This window comes from Nomascus leucogenys, chromosome 10 (genome assembly GCF_006542625.1).
Source record: "Nomascus leucogenys isolate Asia chromosome 10, Asia_NLE_v1, whole genome shotgun sequence".
Classification (NCBI taxonomy): Eukaryota; Metazoa; Chordata; class Mammalia; order Primates; family Hylobatidae; genus Nomascus; species Nomascus leucogenys.
The window spans coordinates 27,280,839-27,298,065 of NC_044390.1; the positions used below are offsets into that span (position 1 = coordinate 27,280,839).

At 38.4% G+C, this 17,227-nt stretch overlaps 1 protein-coding gene across 8 annotated transcripts in view; it reads right to left on the minus strand.

The window, feature by feature from the left end:
• NAV3 (neuron navigator 3) overlaps positions 1-17,227 on the minus strand; it is a 657,172-nt gene that overhangs the window by 159,930 nt on the left and 480,015 nt on the right. For all 8 annotated transcript variants that reach the window (XM_030819929.1, XM_030819928.1, XM_003259582.3 and 5 more), the window contains 2 exons: positions 5,147-5,255; positions 4,105-4,488 (listed from right to left, as the gene is read on the minus strand). In XM_030819929.1, the coding sequence (XP_030675789.1) occupies positions 4,105-4,488; positions 5,147-5,255 (493 nt within the window). The remainder of the gene's footprint in view (positions 1-4,104; positions 4,489-5,146; positions 5,256-17,227) is intronic.

Genomic DNA, 17,227 nt, shown 5'->3' on the forward strand with positions numbered 1-17,227 from the left:
GTATTCTTGCATATATTGCATGTATTCTTGCAAAATATAAAATGCTTCTGAGTACAATATGCCTGTAACATATATTATTATATGCAGAATTCAGTTGCTAAAAAACATTTAAAACAACTACTTATTTAAGAATACTTCTCTGTGTGTATATATATGTATATATACACATATGTGTGCACATTACAATTAATTTACTGAATAACTGGACGGCTACAAAAATATGAAAACACCATCATGTGAGTCACATGTGGGCACATACTATGTCTATATTATTCACTACTGAATGCACAGTGCCTGAAATGTTGCTTGACACATAGGATGAACTCGATAAATATTTTTAATAGACATATACATGTATACATACATATATATATAATTCAGTTTATGATCCCTGTTCTTTCCATATTCTTTTCCCAGGAGCCTTAATGCCTCCCACAATTCCCGCTCTGTTTTATTGAGATGAAATACAATAGATCTCTATCCTGGACAAACAATCTTCATATCCCACCGTCTCCAGCTCTACATCTCTAACTCTAATTTCATCATCTCTCTCTCTACTTTCTCATTAAAAAGTCCTTTCTCTCTCGCTCTCTCTCTTTCTCTCTCTGCCGATTTTCTCTAATGGTATAATTTTCCATCTCCTGTGCTTATGATGTAGGTATCTTAATTCTTGTCTGCCTTATGCTCTCGTGGGTAGTCCATCTCTGGTTCTATAAACTTTTCCTTTGCAGTGCTTCCCCTATTAATTATTTTCCTAATTTTATCCCTACAAATGCCACTACCATATTTCTAATCTTATGAGCTTGAGCGAGAGCTCTTGCACCAGTTCCTGAAATTGAACCCCCGAGCTTCTCCCCTGAATTCGCTTTGCATATTTCCCATAAAGTGGTCTTCAAAAGCCATCACCATCCTCATGCCATGTTCTATGACTATTTAGTAATCTCTAAGATAGAGTATTTTACATAGCTTATAATGTAGTTTAAACTTCTTAGCATAATGATGTTAAGGTCTGTCAAAATAGTGCCTATCTCTAAAACATTATCTTTAAATATTCATGTTCCATGACTCTCAGTTAAGAGAAAAATCATCAATATCATCTAATCCACTGTCCCTTTGATTCTGAAAATTACATTTTATGCAAGTTTACTGAATAATTTATACCTTCTATGTTTGCACTTTTCTTATATATGTATTTTAAATATATTTCCTTTGTCTATAGCTTTTAAATCAGAAAAAAGACCTAAAATGTTTCTTTTTCTTATTCACTCCTTTCTATTTCATGTGATGGTTTAGTACTTTCTCCTCATTCTGAACTCTTAGCTCAATTTTCATCCCTATAAGCCTTTTGAAATTCCCAACATATTGCATTGTAGATGTCCCTTGATTTCTTATTCAAACTGCTCCCAAGATATGCTGTCACTCTCCAGATAAACATTCTACATGAGTGTGAGTATATATAGTCCATCATCATTATTCACAAATTCTATATTCGTGAAGTTGCCTACTTGCTAAAATTTATATGTAGCCACAAAATCTAAACTCATAGCACTTTCACAGTCATTCATGGATATGAACAGAACAGTGAAAAAAAATGAGTCTCAGACGTTTCCAGTTAAGGCTAAATAAAGTGATACTCTGCCTTCTTCTATCAGCTCTAATATCACAACAAATGTTCTTCTATGACCTATTTAGTGCCACGTTTCCCACATTTTTGGGGTTTTTATGCTGAGAATTGTGCTGTTTAAATAAGGTGTCGTTAAAGAGAGACACACGTAAAGCAAGTTTATGTATTGATCAGTTGACAAAAATATTGTGGCGAAATGCTCACAGGAACCAAAACCTGTATCTCTACTAGGGGCAATAGTTCAGTATTCACTAATGCAGTGTTTGTGGTGACTTCATAGAAGAGAAGTACCATGAATAATGACATTGAGTGCACATAGTTATATATACACACATACACATACATATACATATATACATACACACACGTATACATACACACATACATACATATTTATATAATATATATATATTTTTTAGATGGAGTCTCACTCTGCAACCCAGGCTGGAGTGGTACAGTAGTGCAGTCTCAGCTCACTGCAACTTCTGCCTCCCAGTTTCAGGTGGTTCTCTTGCCTCAGCCTCCCAAGTAGCTGGGAAGACAGGCACACGCCACCATGCCTGACTAACTTTTTTAGTAGAGATGGGTTTTTGCCATGTTGGACAGGCTGGTCTTGAACTCCTGACCTCAGGTGATCCATCTGCCTTGGCTTCCCAAAGTGCTGGGATTACAGGCATGAGCCACCGTGCCCAGCCTTTGTATATATATCTTTATATATACTATATAGGTATATTTATGTATATAATTAGCCATACAAATATATTTGAATAGTGAATATAAAATTGAATTCACACATATGTCCATATTTAAGGAGATTAAGAAAAAAAAGAGAAGAGGGGATAGAGTAGAAAGAATGGAGAAGAAAGAAGAGAGAGATGGGAGAAAGAGTGTGCCTTAGACACTCTTGCTTTGCCATTATGTTTTCTGAACTGGGCATTGCCTCCTAGGCCATGTTAAATACATACAAAAATGATAATTATAACTAACAACAATCAAAAATTGGTACAGTTATTAATGATAGTAAATGTAATAGTGATGATAAAGAGGAAGATGATAAATTTATTGAGTCCTTATATCATGCCAAGCACTGTGCAAACTAAAATTTGTGGATGATCCTAACAACTTCATGAAGATGGTACAATTTTATCCTTATTCTAGATGACAAAAACTAATTTGGATACGTTAGGTACCCAAGGGGTCCACAGATAGTGAATGAGAGAGATTCAAACTAGGCACTCTGAATCCAGTGGCAACTGAACAACAACCTATCTTAATTAATCATAATTAGTCTCTATAATTCTAAATTTTTAGGAAGTCAGGTAGGGTGGATACCAGGAATGGACTAGCAGGTATCAGGATATCAGAGCAAAGCTATATCTAATCAAAAGCTATTTTGTACTCTTTTTTAGGTCGTGTCACCATTCAAACATAAGCTTTTCATGAATGAAGGCAGGAAGGGTCATTTATATAGAAGAATTATTTTCTACATGGGTCCTCTCAGATGCATAAAGACAAAGAGTAGGTCAAAATCCAGACTCACACAAAGTTTATAGACAAGGTTAATTGGGAAGCTTTTCCACATATTACTGAGCCTGTGTTTGAAGTCAGACATAGCTGAGTTCTAATGCAGGTCTACGGTTTCCCTAGCGTTAGGTCCCAGCTGGGGCCAATTAGACTCAGTTTCCTTATCCATAGTACATGTATAAAAACATCTACCTCATAAGCATTGCTGGTGGTGGGAAGGAAAAGTAAAATAATATCTTGAAAGCACTTAACAAGAGCATCGTACGTAACAGGAAATGCTAAAAATGCCAATTACAATTATTAATAGAATATCCTATTGCCTCCCTTTGGGCCTATTCTGTGATTATGCCAAATATCCCAAATTGTTAACATACTCTAAGAGTTTTACAATCACAACACGTTTTGGAATGTAATAGGACACAGAAGAAAAACAGGGTCTGAGATGTATTGAAATCTGATATCATCAAAAGAAAATGAACAGAGTGAAACTTTCAACTCCAAAGTGATTTTTCCCTCAAGTTAAATTGGGGATGCATAATTGAAGACAGTAAGAAAATATTTGTTTCTCAAAGCAGTTACAGGCAGCTTCTAACAAGCTAAAAAAGAAAAAAAATCAAGCAAATCAGCAAAACTCCTCCTGTCTCCTTCCCACGTCCTTCACTACAAAATCTGTTACTTAAGAAGCATGTGAAAATCACTCTGAAAAACAGAAGCCACATGTGTTTCTCTCAGCAACAGAAAAACTTAGTGGCTTATAATGAATTTATAGAAATCTTGGATTCTTTACTCTCCATGAATGAGCAGAGGAAGGGCCCTTCAACATTCTGAATAACCTCAGATGTCTCATATTTTCTCATGACTTTCTGGGCAAACTTACACATTTGTTTATAGTGAACGCATTCTAGTAGACCACCTCCCCTCTTCACACAATGCTGATGGAGAACAGGGCCACTTACCCACTGTTGATGTCATCAGTCCTGAGACTTTTCCCAAGGATATCACCATCACTCATATATCCACCCACATCGACTTCAGAAGACATGTCCAGGTCACTGCTTGCTTTCTCACTCATGTCAATCTGTGACATGTTTCCCAGCCTAGAGACAGCAGCTCGACGGAGAGGCGTGGTATACATGAACCTCGAGGGGTCTGTGTGGATGAATCGACTAGTACCACTGCGAGGATAGCCAGCACCCAAGGAGGGAGCATCTCCCGCCTGAAGTCGCGGACATGCCTGGCCCAACCTCCAGGTCATGGGGGTGGGTCGACTTGTCAAGTTGGGTATGGTCCTTCCATTCACTTCTGTTGTCACAGTGCTATCAAATGTTGTCTCCAGGGTGCTGTCAAATAAAATGGAGAAATAACTATACTCTGGTTCACTTAGGGCCATAACCTGGAATGCATGAAGATAGAAAAGGCTAGAGTTGAGGGTCTTCTCTTATAAACACATCATCTTCCTGAAAGTTAAACTCTATGTTCATTTTGAGGTCAAACTGTGGAAAGGGGCATACATTTTATAGCTTTTTGTTTGTTTTCAAAAGAAAGGCCATCAGTACACTTTGGGTAAAACAACATATTGTTTTACATTTTCAACAAATCCTTAACTCACTGTAACCTTCCCAGACCTATTCTGAAAGTTAACTACAATTATGTTTGAATGTCTCCCTACCACCCTGCCCAGATGCATTTCAAGTGCAACTTGTGCCACTGTTTTCTAGGACAGGTATTACAAATCCACTTAACAGTGATGGTGGTAGTTGCAGTACCGGAAATTATACTGAAAAAGACATAGATAGCAGATAGAGATAGAGATAAAAGATAAATAGGTATATACTGTGAATTCTCAGTTTAAGGATAATTACCAATCAATTTGATATAAAACAAGGGAGAAAATAATAAGGGGAAACTGAAATCCCATCTCTGTCATTATAAGAAAAGGTAAATGTTTGTAATTATTTTTTCTTTATTGGCTCAAATATATGCAAAATTGAAAAAAACCTGTGGCTTATCTGAGTCCCACGAAGACTGGACATAGTCTCTTCTAAATTCTGCCTCAAATCTGCTATGTTTTTAACTGTTCTCATTCTTCTTGTTTCAGGGTCTTCACCTAGGAAAGCAACATGATAAATTTGATATTCATGACATTTACTATCCTCAAAATAATTGTATACCTAGATAAGTAAGTCACCTCTTCTTAAAAGTAAAAGGATATGTAATACATTTGAAATAACTATTATTATCTACAAATTATAATTCTTTCTACAAATAAAATGTGAATAGAGACAAACATAGTATCACAAGTAATAATTTTAAGTGGTGATAACACTATAATATTTTGTAGGTTTGACCTTAAAATAAAAAAAAAATCACTTGGAAATGTGCTGTTTACTAATCCATGTTGCTGGGATTAATTAAAAATCTATGATTATGACCTGAGAAACATGGCTGAATAGGAACAGCTCCAGTCTGCAGCTCCCAGTGAGATCAACACAGAAGGCAGGTGATTTCTGCATTTCCAACTGAGATACCAGGCTCATCTCATAGGGACTGATTAGACAGTGGGTGCAGCCCATAGAGGGTGAGCAGAAGCAGGGTGGGGTGTTGCCTCACCTGGGAAGTGCAAAGTGTTGGGGAACTCCCTCCCCTAGCCAAGGGAAGTTGTGAGGGACTGTGCCTTGAGGGATGGAGCTATCCAGCCCAGATACTATGCTTTTCCCACGGTCCTCACAACCTGCACACCAGGAGATTCCATTGGTTGTCTACACCACCAAGGGCCTGAGTTTCAAGCACAAAACTGGGCAGCCATTTGGGCAGACAGCAAGCTAGCTGCAGAAGTTTTCTTTCATACCCCAGTAGCACCTGGAATGCCAGCGAGACAGAACCATCCACTCCCCTGGAAAGGGGGCTGAAGCCAGGGAGCTAAGTGGTCTAGCTCAGTGGATCCCACCCCCAGGGAGCCCAGCAAGCTAAGATTCACTGGCTTGAAATTCTCATTGCCAGCACAGGAGTCTGAAGGACACCTGGGACCCTGGAGCTTGGTGGGGGGAGGGGCAACTGTCATAACTGAGGCTTGAGTAGGTACTTTTCCCCTCACAATGTAAACAAACCCGCTGGGAATTTTGGACTGGGCAGAGCCCCCTGCAGCTTGGCAAAGCTGCTGTAGCCAGACTCCCTCTCTAGATTCCTCCTCTCTGGGCGGGGAATATCTGAAAGAAAGGTAGCAGCCCCAGTCAGGGGCTTACAGATAAAACTCTCATCTCCCTGGGACAGAGCACCTGGGGGAAGGGGTGGCTGTGGGTGTAGGTTCAGTAGACTAAAACGTTCTTGCCTGCCAGCTCTGAAGAGAGCAGCGGATCTCCCAGCACAGTGTTCTAGCTCTGCTAAGGGACAGACAGCCTCCTCAAGTGGGTCCCTGACCCCCATGCCTCCTGACGAGGAAACACCTCCCAGGAGGTGTTGACAGACTCCTCATACAGGAGAGCTCTAGCAGGCATCTGGCAAGTGCCCCTCTGAGATAAAGCTTCCAGAGGAAGGAAGAGGCAGCAATCTTTGCTGTTCTGCAGCCTCTGCTGGTGACACCCAGGCAAACAGGATCTGGAGTGGACCTCCAGCAAACTCCAGAAGACCTGCAGCAGAGGGGCCTGACTGTTAGAAGGAAAACTAACAAACAGAAAGGAATAGCATCAATGTCCACAAAAATACATCCACACAAAAACCCCATTTGAAGGTCACAAACATCAGAGGCCAAAGGTAGATAAGTCCAGAAAGATGAGAAAAAAACAGTGCAAAAAGGCTGAAAATTCCAAAAACCAGAATGCCTCTTCTCCTCCAAAGGATCACAACTCTTCACCAGCAAGGGAACAGAACTGGACAGAGTATGAGTCTGACGAATTTACAGAAGTACGCTTTAGAAGATGGGTAATAACAAACTCCTCCAAGCTAAAGGAGAATGTTCTAACCCAATGAAAGGAAGCTAAGAACCTTGAAAAAGGTTAGAGGAATTACTAACTAGAATAACCAGTTTAGTAGAGAAGAACACAAATGACCTGATGGAGCTGAAAAACATAGCACGAAATCTTCGTGAAGCATACATAAGTAGAAATAGCCGAATAGATCGAGGGGAAGAAAGAGTATCCGAGATTGAAGATGAACTTACTGAAATAAAGCATGAAGACAAGATTAGCGAAAAAAGAATGAAAAGGAACAAACAAAGCCTCCAAGAAAAATGGGACTATGTGGAAAGACCAAACCTAGGTTTGATTGGTATACCTGAAAGTGACAGAAAGAATGGAACCAAGTTGGAAAACACTCTTTAGGATATTATCCAGGATAACTTGCCCAGCCTAGCAAGACAGGCCAACATTCAAATTCAGGAAATACAGGGAACAACACAAAGATACTCTTTGAGAACAGCACAAGACACGTAATTGTCAGATTCACCAAAGTTGAAATGCAGGAAAAAATGTTAAGGGCAGCCAGAGAGAAAGGTTGATTACCCACAAAGGGAAGCCCATCAGACTAACAGTGGATCTCTCTGCAGAAACCCTACAAGCCAGAGGGAGTGGGGGCCAACATCCAACATTCATTTTTTTTTTTTTTTTTTTTTTTTATGAGATGGAGTCTCGCTCTGTCACCTAGGCTGGAGTGCAGTGGCACAATCTTGGCTCACTGCAAGCTCTGCCTCCCGGGTTCACACCATTCTCCTGCCTCAGCCTCCTGAGTAGCTGGGACTACAGGCGCCCGTCGCCAGGCCCGGCTAATTTTTTGTATTTTTAGTGGAGATGGGGTTTCACCATGTCAGCCAGGATGGTCTCGATCTCCTGACCTCATGATCCACCTGCCTTGGCCTCTCAAAGTGCTGGGATTACAAGCGTGAGCCACCACACCCGGCCTCAACATTCTTAAAGAAGAGAATTTTCAACCCAGAATTTCATATCCAGCCAAACTAAGCTTCATAAGCTTCACGTGCAAATACTCACATAGGCTCAAACTAAAGGGATGGAGGAATATTTACCAAGCAAATGGAAAGCAAATAAAAGCAGGGGTTACACTTCTAGACTGATAAAACAGACGTTAAACCAACAAATATAAAACAAGACAAAGAAGGGCATTGCATAATGGTAAAGGGATCAATGCAACAAGAAAACCTAACTATCCTAAATATATATGCACCCAAAACAGAAGCACCCAGATTCATAAAGCAAGTTCTTAGAGACCTACAAAGAGATTTGGACTCCCACACAATAATAGTGGGAGACTTTAACACCCCACTGTCAGTATGAGACAGAAAATTAACAAAGATATTCAGGACTTGAACTCAGCTCTGGACCAAGCGGACTTAACAGACATCTACAGAACTCTCCACCTCAAATAAACAGAATATACATTCTTCTCAGCACCACATCGCACTTATTCTAAAACTGATCACATAATTGGAAGTAAAACACTCCTCAGCAACTGCAAAAGAATGGAAATCCTAACAAATAGTCTCTCAGACTACAGTGCAATCAAATTAGAACTCAGCGTTAAGAAACTGACTTAAAACTGCACAACTACATAGAAACTGAACAACCTGCTCCTGAATGACCACTGGGTAAATAAGGAAATTAAGGCAGAATTCAATAAGTTATTTGAAACCAATGAGAATAAAGAAACTACATACCAGAATGTCTGGGACACAGCTAAAGTTGTGTTTAGAGGGAAATTTATAGCACTAAATGCCCACAGGAGAAAGCAGGAAATATCTAAAGATCAACACTCTAACATCACAATTAAAAGAACTAGAGAAGCAAGAGCAAACAAATTCAAAAGCTAGCAGAAGGCAAGAAATAACTAAGATCAGAGCAGAACTGAAGGAGACAGAGACACAAAAACCCTTCAAAAAATCAATAAATCCAGAGCTGGTTTTTGAAAAGACTAACAAAATAGATAGACAGCTAGCCAGACTAATAAAGAAAAAAATAGAGAAGAATCAAATAGATGTAATAAAAAATGATAAAGGGATATCACCACTGATCCCACAGAAATACAAACTACCATCAAAAAATACTATAAACACTACTATGCAAATAAACTAGAAAATCTAGAAGAAATGGATAAATTCCTGGACACATACACCCTCCCAAGACTAAACCAGGAAGAAGCCAAATCCCTGAATAGACCAATAAGAAGTTCTGAAATTGATGCAGTAATTAATAGCCTACCAACCAAAAAAAACCCCAGGACCAGACGGATTCACAGTCGAATTTTAACAGAGCTACAAAGAGGAGCTGGTACCATTCCTTCTGAAACTATTCCAATCAATAGAAAAAGAGGGACACCTCCCTAACTTATTTTATAAGGCCAGCATCATCCTGATTCCAAAACCTGGCAGAGACACAACAGAAAAAGAAAATTTCAGGCCAATACCCCCGATGAACGTCGATGCAAAAATCCACAATCACACACTGGCAAACTGAATCCAGCAGCACATCAAAAAGTTTATCCACTGGCCAGGTGCAGTGGCTCACGCCTGTAATCCCAGCACTTTGGGAGGTTGAGGTGGGCGAATCACAAGGTCAGGACTCAAGACAATCCTGGACAACATGGTGAAACCCCATCTCTACTAAAAATACAAAATTAGCCAGGTATGGGGGCACACACCTGCAGTCCCAGCTACTCGGGAGTCTGAGGCAGGAGAATCGCTTGTACCTAGGAGGCGGAGGTTGCAGTGAGCCGAGATCGTGCCACTGCACTCCAGCCGGTGTGATGGAGGAACACTCCGCCTCAAAAAAAAAAAAAAAAAAAAAGCTTATCCACCACGATCAAGTTGGGTTCATCACTGGGATGCAAGGCTGGTTCGACATATGCAAATCAATAAACATAATCCATCACATAAACAGAACCAATTGCAAAAACCACATGATTATCTCAATAGATGCAGAAAAGGCCTTTGATAAAATTCAACACCCCTTCATGCTAAGAACTCTCAATTACTAGATATTGATGGAATATATCTCAAAATAATAAGGGCTATTTATGACAGACACACAGCCAATATCATACTGAACGGGCAAAAGCTGGAAGCATTCCCTTTGAAAACCTGCACAAGACAAGGATGCCCTCCCTCACCACTCCTATTCAACATAGTATTGGAAGTTCTGGCAAGGGTAATCAGGCAAGAGAAAGAAATAAAGGGTATTCAGATAGGAAGAGAGGAAGTCAAATTGTCTGTTTGCAGATGACATGATTTTATATTTAGAAAACTCCATCTTCTCAGCCAAAAACTTCTTAAGCTGATAAGCGAATTTAGCAAAGTCTCAGGATACAAAATCAACATGAGAAAATCACAAGCATTCCTATACACCAATAACAGACAAACAGAGAGCCAAATCATGAATAAACTCCCATTCACAATTGCTACAAATAGAATAAAATACTTAGGAATGCAACTGAAAGGTATGTAAAGGACCTCTTCAAAAAGAACTACAAACCACTGCTGAAGGAAATAAGAGAGGACACAAAGAAATGAAAAAACATTCCATGCTCATGGATAGGAAGAATCAATATCATGAAAATGGTCATACTGTCCAAAGTAATTTAGAGATTCAATGCTATCCCCATAAAGCTACCACTGACTTTATTCATAGAGTTAGAAACAAACTACTTTAAATTTCATATGGAACCAAAAAAGAGCCCCTATAGCCAAGATAATCCTAAAGAAAAAGAACAAAGCTGGAAGCGTCATGCTGCCTGACTTCAAAGTATACTCCAGGGCCACAGTTACCAAAACAGCATGGTACTGGTACCAAAACAGATGTATAAACCAATGAAACAGAATAGAGCCCTCAGAAACAATGCCACACATCTACATCCATCTATCTTTGACAAACCTGACACACACAAGCAATGGGGAAAGGATTCCCTACTTAATAAATGGTGCTGGGAAAACTGGCTAGCCATATGCAGATAACTGAAACTGGATCTCTTCCTTACACTTTATACAAAAATTAACTCAAGATGGATTAAAGACTTAAACCTAAGACCTAAAACCATAAAAACCCTAGAAGAAAACCTAGGCAATACCATTCAGGACATAGGCATGGGCAAAGACTTCATGACTAAAACACCAAAAGCAATGGCAACAAAAGCCAAAATTGACAAATGGGATCTAATTAAACTAAGGAAATTCTGCACATCAAAAGAAACGATCATCAGAGTGAACAGGCAACCTACAGAATGGGAGACAATTTTTGCAATCTATCCATCTGACAAAGGGCTAATATTCAGAATCTACAAGGAACTTAAACAAATTTACAAGAAAAAAACAACCCCATCAAAAAGTGGGTGAAGTATATGAACAGAGACCTCTGAAAAGAAGACATTTATGCAGCCAACAAACATATGAAAGAAAGCTCATCATCCACTGGTCATTAGAGAAATGCAAATCAAAACCACAATGAGATACCATCTCACGCCGGTTAGAATGGCGATCATTAAAAAGTCAAGAAACAACAGATGCTAGAGAGGATGTGGAGAAATAGGAATGCCTTTACACTGTTGGTGGGAGTATATATTAGTTCAACCACTGTGGAAGACAGTGTGCGATTCCTCAAGGATCTAGAACCAGAAATACCATTTGATCTAGCAATCCCATTAATGAGTATATAACCAAAGGATTATAAATCATTCTATTATAAAGACACATGCACACGTATGTTTATTGCAGCACTGTTCACAATAGCAAAGACTTGAAACAAACCCAAATGCCCATCAATGATAGACTGCATAAAGAAAATGTGGCACATATACACCATGGAATACTATGCAGCCATAAAAATGGATGAGTTCATGTCCTTCGCAGGGACGTGGATGAAACTAGAAACCATTCTCTGCAAACTAACACAGGAGCAGAAAACTGAACACCACACGTTCTCACTCACGAGTGGGAGTTGAACAATGAGAACACATGGACACAGGGAGGGGAACATCACACACCGGGGCCTGTTGGTGGGTGGGGGGGGTCAAGGGGAGGGATAGCATTAGGAGAAATACCTAATGTAGATGACGGGTTGATGGGTGCAGCAAACCACCATGGCATGTATATATCTATGTAAAAAACCTGCACATTCTGCACATGTATCCCAGAACTTAAAGTAAAATAAAAAAAATCTATGATCATTAGGATCCTAATTATTTCAAGGTGTTCTAGGTGTACTCAGAATACTTGAGGTAAATTTGCCTTATGTAAAAAGTACATATTTGGAATCTGGGGAATAAATTAGAGGCCTTTTATTTTTTTATTTTATTTTTATTTTTAGACAGAGTCTCACTCTTTTGCACAGGCTGGAGTGCAGTGGCGTCATCTTGGATCACTGCAACCTCCACCTCTGGAATTCAAGCGATTCCCCTGCTTCAGCCTCTCAAGTAGCTGATATCAGGCCCTTGCCACCATGCCCGGCTAATTTTTGTATTGAGTAGAGATGGGGTTTCACCATGTTGGTCGTAATGCTCTCAAACTGCTGACCTCAAATGATCCACCCGCCTTGGCCTCCCAAAGTGCTGGGATTTCAGGCGTGAGCCACTATGCCCGGCTGAGGTCTTTTCTTATGGAAGCAATAGCTTTTGAAGTCTTTTATTAGACTCATGGACAAAGACTGACAATATTGAATGGTTTTATTTTTAATTACTTCTCCAGTTTCTACAGTTCTATCAATGATACTAGAGTTCAAGTAAATTCCTAGGCATCTAAACTCAAAATGTTTGTATCTAATGAGCATGAAACAAATAGCTCTGCAAGTATGACTAACGCTGGCCTGATACAATCACCACCTATCAACTGCGGGCAGAAGTGTCCTTAAGCCATTTTGTTTATAGTCATACAATACTTCCCCAAGCTAGTCACCTTCTAAAGCCAGTGAGTCTAGATAATAGGAAGAACATGAAAAGAGAGTAGTGGAAGCACAGTTTTTATTGTGTTCAATTTGGACTGAAGAGGATGTCTAGTGATGGGCACTTTCAATAAAAGTGAAAACAGTAAGGAAGGAGGGAATTGGAATGGATAGATTAAGAGAGGGACAGGGAAGGAGAGGAGACAGAGAAAAAGGAAGTAGATGGGATGGCTGGGAAGGGAATGGAATGGAAAGAGGATGGAAGAAAAAGAAAGGGAACAAAATGAAAAGCAAAAAATAGTATGTATTAAATTACACTATGAAAATTGTCACATAGAGGAGTCAAGATGTGCATCTATAATCTGTTTTAGGAATATAGCTAACTATTTAACCTGTTAATTTACTTCCTTAATACTCAGGTCAGATTTTTAAAAATCTATAACAAATGTGCCCCTTTAACACTTATCATCACAATCATGCAGTTGGTGGGGATTTCAGAGATCGTCTTGCCTTAGCTCTTGGCCACAGCATTCATCTGTCCCACATGGGACAAGGCCATCTGCCTATGCCTGAAAACACCAACATTGGAAAGGCCTCCACCTCACCAGTAAGAGATGGCTCCTTCTAGTAGCAGGTCAAAATATAAAACATTTATGGGGGATAAGCAAAAATTTGTCTCCCTTAAACTTTCACCCCGTGGTTCCAGTGGATCTGAAACCAAATGAACAAATTTACACTGTCTTTACCAAGGCAGCCACTCAAATATTGCAAGACAACCGCTAATTCCTTTACTATATTTTTCAGGCAAACATTACTACTTTGTTCATTATTCCTCACCTTGGGTGGTTGACAAAACAGCCACCATTGTGCTGCCAGCCTGTAAATTTCTTCCCTTGAATTTACAAATCATTTGAACAATTAAAGTATACTTAATAATAACATCATTATTTCAAACATAAAGTACTAAGAAACTTTCCTGAGGTAAATATTTTTAAAGAATAATAAAACACATGTTGGGATTTCATGCACATGACAAACTTTCTCTACACTAATTAAATTCAAACAATCACTAATCCTATAGATTAACGTTATTCTTTTAGAACTCAGAACTGTTAATAACCCTTGAGACTGATCACATTCTTCCTGGAAATTCTTCCCATACTTCTCCTCATACATATAACACAGGGTATTTCAGAGATGGCTATAAAGAAGTCTACCTTTCACTTCCAAATAATCTGAGAGAACTATGAAGAAAAAGAAGTTTTGTAGAGAAAATCTTACAGACTGGAAATAAAATTATTATAGTCAAGGAAGAGACATACAAAGAAGAAACTTATTCAAACTGGGTCAAAATAAGTAGTGAAGGGGACAAAATTGGAGAAGCACTAAACTTAAGATTCAATACGAAAGATTTCATACAGTTATTGGCATCTTAGATTGCAGGTGAAAGATAAAAAGTCATGAAAGAAGGAGTATGTTGAGATGACCTTTTTTTTTATTTTGGTGGGGGGAGGTACAAGTAATTGACCTCACACAGATTCCTAGAACACATCATTACATGTTCCTATCCCTTTCCTCCTTCCCCCAGGAAAACTTTTCAGTTGTAATCCAGCTGCATCTCAATCACTTGCTAACTGGAATATTAAAATTAATATCTCAATTATGTTCCATCTTTTTATATTAATTTTAAGAACGTTGTATTTTCAGACATGCTGTTTCACTAAATATATTTTCACATCTACTTCATTTCCTTTTCAATTTCTTTTTTCCAATCCAACAGGTATCTTAGATCCTTGGATTCTTCTAACTGAATTCATTGTTTATCTGGTTTCTCTCATGTGTTAGAACCAAAGCCTCCCTCATTCCTTAGGTTTTTTTCATCATGACATTCACTTACGACACTGCCCTCCTCATGACAGACAAATGGACCTGAAATTCCCAACACTTATTGAGCAAAACATAACTGCTGCCTTGTTCATGTCATGAAAGATAATAACCAAAGCAAAATTTATTGCAGTAAATGTTTTCAATGACCTACAAAAGGCAAGATAAAACTAAATGTACTTACAAACTCCCTAAGGACTGATGGCATAGTCTTAAATATCCTATAAATTTGTGTCTGAGTGAGGTCCAGAGGCTTTGGGGGAAAAACACAATTGCAAAGCCCAAATATAAAAGCAAAAATAAAATTAAATGTTTAGCAACAATAAAAGTTACCAGAAAAATGCACATGAGAAATGCATTTAATCATAGTAATGTTGTGTCTCCTCCTACTTGCATAGTCTTGAAGTCAACCATTATTCCTGAAAGAGGCTTCCTATATGTCAAACACAATGGAACGGCTTCCACACATTTTCCAGAACGGTATATTCTGAAATCTACTTGAGTTTTTAACATTGGTGCAAAGTGCTTTCTCACTGCTCATAAGGTGTTCTTTAGTAGAGAAAAAAAATAACAGCGTCAATTTGATACTCCTACGTTACTATCTGGTGGCAGACAGACCATTTAATCTGTGATGTTGCTCTTAATTTTTAGGCTTTAATTATACACACACATTGCAATTAACACTGCCAGCATTGCCATCTTTTAATAGGAAATCAAATCTATATGAATAAACCTTATTCTCAGAGAATTATGCCCTCTACCCCATCCATATTACAAATGTTATATAGAGTACAGCTTCCTGATTTATTGTGTGAAATAACTCTAGTTTTGTGGGTGGCCCTACTAGTGATTTGGATGAACATTTTTAAACTCCTCTGGTTAATCTTGACACTTTGGAGAAAAATAGCAAAATATGGCCAAAAGCTTTATAGTTACTTTTAAAATGTGCTCCTCTATGGTTATAGGATAAACCTTAATCTGTCTGATTTAGGGGCATATCTAAGAGTAAAGAATTAACCTCAAGGAACCCCACCTAAAAACTAACTTGGAAGAGGCCATTTTGAGTCGTAAGCAGAACCTACTGAAGCACGTGTTAGAAATTCTGGAATTCCTGTGTGCTGTGGGCGTAGATATATTCAACAACTTAACATGGATCATTATTTAGGGAATTGCATCAGAATGCTTCATTATCTGGAGATATGATTATTCATATCACAGCTATTTGAATAAACTTCCCCTTACTTTTTCACTTGCATTTTTGAATACTGGCATAAGTAAGAAAAAATACTTAAACAGAATAATCACATAAATACAATAAGCAGATGCTCTTGAAAAACCAAGGCATACCAGCTTCTTTTGAGAGGTTACCTTCTGACAAAAATGCTTCAAGTTATTTATGCACAAAAAGGCACATGTCATATATACACCCACCCACAGCATGCTATAATTTAACTGAGTAAGCATCAAATGCTGTCAGGGGACTGCACTCAGTTCATATCTTTGTAAATACTTAAGAGATACTGAGAACAAGATAAATAATACCACTTCAAAAGCAAAAGAGGAATATTATCTGATTCTACAGTTCCAGAGGATCCAAAAAAGAAAAAGCTTCATAAAGATTAAGACTTTCTCTCGCCTTTGTGCTGCACATAGCCCTTTATGAGAAGCAGTTCATCACAGAAATCATACAATGGTGCAAAACTAAATCTTCAGTGATGGAGCACCTGGTGTATTCAGATTCAGAAATCGCTATTCTGACAACTGTGGAAACATTACTCTTTTAAAACCAAACTGACATGAAAAATTGAACAATATTTGCCTCTGCTGTCTCTATAAGCTTTCTTCTTCTAAAACTGGTTCACTAAAAGAATCCAGAAAACCTCATAAAACATCTTGTAACAGGAGGGTCTACATTAAGAGTAAAAACAAGCCTGCATTTAGCATTAGTTTCATGAATCAGAAACAAAGAGATCATTGCCCAGGTTTAATTCCTTTCAATTTCAGGAGCCCAATATGAAGTCTTTTGTGGAAATACACATTGACATAAAATATGATACGGCCAGTAATTTAATACTTATGGAAGAAGGGACTGTATGATGTAAATATATTTTGGTACAACACTGAATTCAGAAATAATAATTAAAATGTTCACATGTTAGCTGTTTAGGTAGGTGGCACAGTTGACATTTAAAGTTTAGTCACAAACTATAGAATCACTTGACCTCTTCTTAGTTAAAGATTATGCCAGAAGTTACTACTGAAACTCATGTTATCAAAAAGGCCTAGTTTCTAAAGTATGAAAACAGTTCATAGTCATCTACATAGT